At 19.1% G+C, this 4,943-nt stretch overlaps 1 protein-coding gene across 1 annotated transcript; it reads left to right on the top strand.

Moving 5' to 3' along the window:
* Nucleotides 1-3,004: 3,004 nt before the first annotated feature.
* Nucleotides 3,005-4,445, top strand: PGO_000905 (variable surface protein; the record flags this gene model as incomplete). The annotated part of the gene is made up of 2 exons (XM_028690857.1): nt 3,005-3,055; nt 3,216-4,445. The coding sequence occupies 2 exons, from the start codon at nt 3,005-3,007 to the stop codon at nt 4,443-4,445; spliced, it is 1,281 nt and encodes a 426-aa protein (XP_028546658.1).
* Nucleotides 4,446-4,943: the final 498 nt, after the last annotated feature.

Here is a 4,943-nt window from a genome sequence, read left to right as displayed (position 1 = left end):
TAATCCCTGAAACTGAAACATAATGCATGAACACTGGTAATAAAAAGCATATTTATTTAGTAAACCATATAAATTAATATAATAAAAGAACAGTTATTATGCAATTTTTGACAGCCTAATAACATGCGTAGAGAAATATGAATTCAATATATGATGAAAATATTTAGAATATTCATAAGTTAAATATAAAAAGGAATTTCATTTTAAATAGTATTATTTGTATAATTAGATTAGGATGATATGGTTCATTAAATATGATAATATTGGTAATAATTAAATAAAAAAAATATAAAACAGCCAAATTTTACTAGAATATTTATACTTAAGAAACAATTTTTTCTGAAGTACACAAATATAAAACTATAATATAATGAAAAGAATATTTTTAATATGATTATAATTGTTATAGCTTTCTATATAATCTATAAGTAATATATTTGTAATTGCCTATATAAGGAAAGTATTCATTTTTTCTTTAGTTACTAAACCATTCTTAAGGTTTTGATTAGAACTATGCAGTTATTCTCATAATGTTTCTCACACACAACAATACGTAAGTTGTATTTATTTTATATGACTAATTTTTGGTACAATGTAATGTATATTTGGATGTGACTAATTTAAAGATGCAAATATATTAAAATGTGTCGTTTATACTTTTTTAATTATTAAACTTCATTATGAATTTCCTATAAAATGAATCGAATACAATAAATATTTTAATATTGCAATTAATACATTGAATTGTTAGTTAAACTAAAATATTGATTACATAAATGACTTTAGAACAAGGAAGTAAATTTATATATATTATCTCACATATAGGTGCTCTCAAAAGTATAACGGTCAATTCTAAGATACCTATAACTGAAATATATATATATGTTGAAATAATTTATACAAAAAATGCGTTAGTGTAAAAAAGCAAAAGAAATAAACTTTGAAATATTTATGCATAATTTTCTTGTGTTTTTGTAGATTTATATATCATTTGGCCTCTGATAATTTAATTAGGTGTACATATATATATATGTATCTACTTTTATTTATTCGTTTCTCATATTTTTAGAATAAAATATGAATATTATTAAATATATCTTATGTAAATATATTTATGTGTTTTGTATTTTATTTTTAATTATCAAAAATTAATAAAAAAAAAAGGATTACAGTATATATATCATTTGAATATACTTAATTGAGTTTATATCATAATTGTTTTATGTAATATATTGAATAATGGGGTAATTTATGTTTTATCAAAATCACTAAAGAAGGAATTATACTAATATATAAAAAGTTATTACTTGCATGTTACAATTAAAATTAATTCCATATTTAAAAAAAAAAAAAAATCCATTTAAAATAAAATATATATGGATGAAAAAAATATGCATTATTAATAAATCATATCATTTAATTCATATATAATTTAAGAATAAAATAACAGGTTTAATAAATATAATAAAATTAATTATTCCATGATTTCTTTATATTTTGATGATAAAATAATTTACATACTCTATAAGTTTTACACTAAATATGTACCTTTTGATAAATGATGGTAAATAAAAGAAATTTTGTCTATATTTTTGGGGATTTTAATAAAATGTTTAAGTAAAATAATTAAGGTTATTAAAAAAATGTTTTTCATGAGAACAAATCATAATAAAAACTTTCAGTTGTTAGATTTTTTATATAAAAAATGTAATAAATATGCCTGTAATAATTTTATTTCACATTCAAAAATCTTTATTTGAATTAATCATTCCATAATAACATTGAAATAATACTCATAAAAAATAAAAATATTATATATATTAGACGTTAATTCTAAAACTGGACTTTAATAATGTATAATAAAAAATAAAATGAATTCATTGTTTCTAAAATTAATGCTTTAGGACTACTTTTTTTTAGGGATTAAAATATATTAATGTTCTATTTTAACATTAATCTATATTGATAAATAAACATGTTTCAGTTGTTAATATGTATTAGATCGTTTTTAAATATTAAATATGGGATATTAATTGATTTCGTATTAATTATCATTATGCATATCAATAGAATTAAAATTTTTTTTGTGTAAAAGTATTATTTAAGGAACTTACATTAATTCTCATAAAAATAAAATTTTCCATTAAGAATCTTATATTTTTATACTTAAGACATTGAGTATAATATTATTAATACAAGTATGATCATGTCAATATAATAAGAACATTCTTATAAATTATTTCTTTTTTCTAATTTAGTTTGTATAAGAGAATACCATATATATGTATAATTATAAATTATATATATATACGAAAAGTTACAGTATTCATACGGGTATAATTGAAGTAATAAATATTAAAATTAAACAATTATATATATGTAATTCAATAATCATAGTAATCAATATATGCCGTAGTTAAAATACGTTAAAGCATATGAGATAAAAAGTTAAGCACATTCAGCTGCATATATCAAATAATTTTAAATAATAGGATATATTTATTGTACTCTACAATTGATATTCATAAACTACTCTCTCAATAAATTCTTATTGAGAATAAAGTAAATACATTTTAATAAATAAAAACAAAAAGTTCCGTGAGATATTTTGCATTCTATTATGAATAAAAGAATTTATCTATAATATATGATTTATATATATGAATCCCTTATCTTATGTTTGTATATATTTAATACTTCTTCCTTATGTATTTATAAATTCGCATATATTAATGAAAATATAAATAAATTTAATAATAATTACAAAATAATATATATATTAATTGATATATATGATTCTTACGTAACATAAATCTAAATAACCTTATAATTTATACCCTTTCGATAAAAATATTAATATACAAAACATATGCGTAATTTAAACTATTTTTAATATAGTAATCTGGTTTTAATATATATTAATAAAGTATACAATTATTATTCTTTTTTCTTGTATGAAATATAAAATTTTAATTCATTTATATTATGGCAATATATAAAGAATATGAGGGGAAAAACTAAGTGTATAACTTCAATTAAAATATTTGCACTCATAGTTCTGTTATTTATATGCCGCCATTATGATGATGAAGTATATTAATTATGTATATGAATATTGTATATATTATGTAATATTATTTTTACATAAAAAAAAATTTACTTTTATATTTAACTATATATTAAATTATATAAATATATATTATATTTTTATTTAGGGCATATTTTCTAAATATTTTTCTAACAGGTTCAATAATTATAATACATATATTACAAGAACTCAACGCATATTGGCTATAAAAATATTCCAAAGCAAATATAAACAAGAAGCTTTAAAAGTTAATTTAAAACTTTTTAACCCAAAATATGCTATAAACAATGGTTCGCATAAAATAGCCTCTATATACAAAGATATGAAATTGCTGGATGAATGTGTTGAAGAATTATTATTAGATCTACCTCGAAAATTAGATAAAAATGTAGTAAAAGATGAAATAACGAATGAAACATTAAAAAGTGCCTTATTTAAAGATTACCCTATAATCCATGTTATTCCATTAAGTAGAAGAATTGCTACTATATTGTGTAATTATACTGGGAAAAAAATACATGAGATTGCTGTTAATTCTATATATAATTCTTTAGTTATTATTTTAACACATAAATGCAATTCAAATTTATACGGTAAATATACAGAGTTAAATAATGTAGCATTTCTTACTATAATGGTTATATGTTTATCACAAATATTATATATTATCGGAAAATTTGATTTTTTAAAAAAGTATGAGACTCCTGAAATGAGAGAAAAAGAATTAGCCAAGGAAAAAAAATGGGAAATTAAAAAAAAGAGAGAACAGGATGTGTTAAAATATAAAGAAATAGAAAAATATGGAATAAACGATTTGGACACTTACATGAAGTACTATGAGCAAAGATATTATAGTAGGAAAGGATTAGGAAAGTTTGACTGTTACTGTGAAAAAAAAATATTCGATAAAATGGAAAAGGAAAATAATATTAATAATAAAAAAGTAAGAAAAAGACTATGTAAGAAATATATACTTTATGGTGTGTCTTACTCATTATTTCAATTATTTGGTATCATTATTCCTGTGTTAGACTTGGTTAAAAGTAGTGTTATTTATGATGTTTTTAATGACCATTATGATATTTATTACCAAATTTGTAATCATGGAAAAAGTGGTCATGAGAAAATTGAAGGTTTACTTTATACAGGATTTGGTAGTATTTTGAAGACTTTAGATATACCAATGGTATTTTTTTATATTTATATCACATTCTTTTTATCATTATCATTAATAATCATGGCATCCATTATATATATAGTGATAAAAATTGTAAAATATGAACATTTAAAAGAAAGGAAAGCTAAAATGAATTTTATAGAATATTGTTCCTTCTGCAAAGAAGTGTTAACTAAATAATAATGCCTAAAAAATATATATATATATCATATTATTACATCTATCAATAATTCTTACTGTAATGCTTATTATATGTATGGATAACTATTAAATTAATCATAGTAATATAATTTATTTTTTATGGTATTTCTCTATATAAATGTTATTTTTTACTATTTATCCATACAATATTTATACGTTTAAATTAATTATATATAAAATAACATATCATACGTAAATTTTCTTCACATTATAAAAATTATTTGCTTATTTTAATGTAACGACTTAAGGTTTAGGTGTTAGAATTTATGGAATACTTTAAAATATAGATTTTTTTATTTTTTGAATGTTTTCTTATGAAATTATTATGTTTGTTATATTTATATGATAATTATTATCATATAAATTATTTATAATGTTTTTAATTATTATAAAATTGACCATATTTTATTTTTACAAGTAATTATATGAATGTTATATTCATTCATATTATATATTATAAGGTATGTAACGAATTTT

The sequence above is a fragment of the Plasmodium gonderi genome, assembly GCF_002157705.1.
Source record: "Plasmodium gonderi DNA, contig: Pgo-contig_88, whole genome shotgun sequence".
NCBI classification, from domain to species: Eukaryota; Apicomplexa; class Aconoidasida; order Haemosporida; family Plasmodiidae; genus Plasmodium; species Plasmodium gonderi.
Note: the sequence above shows the minus strand (reverse complement) of the source record. Positions and strands in the feature narration are given on the sequence as shown.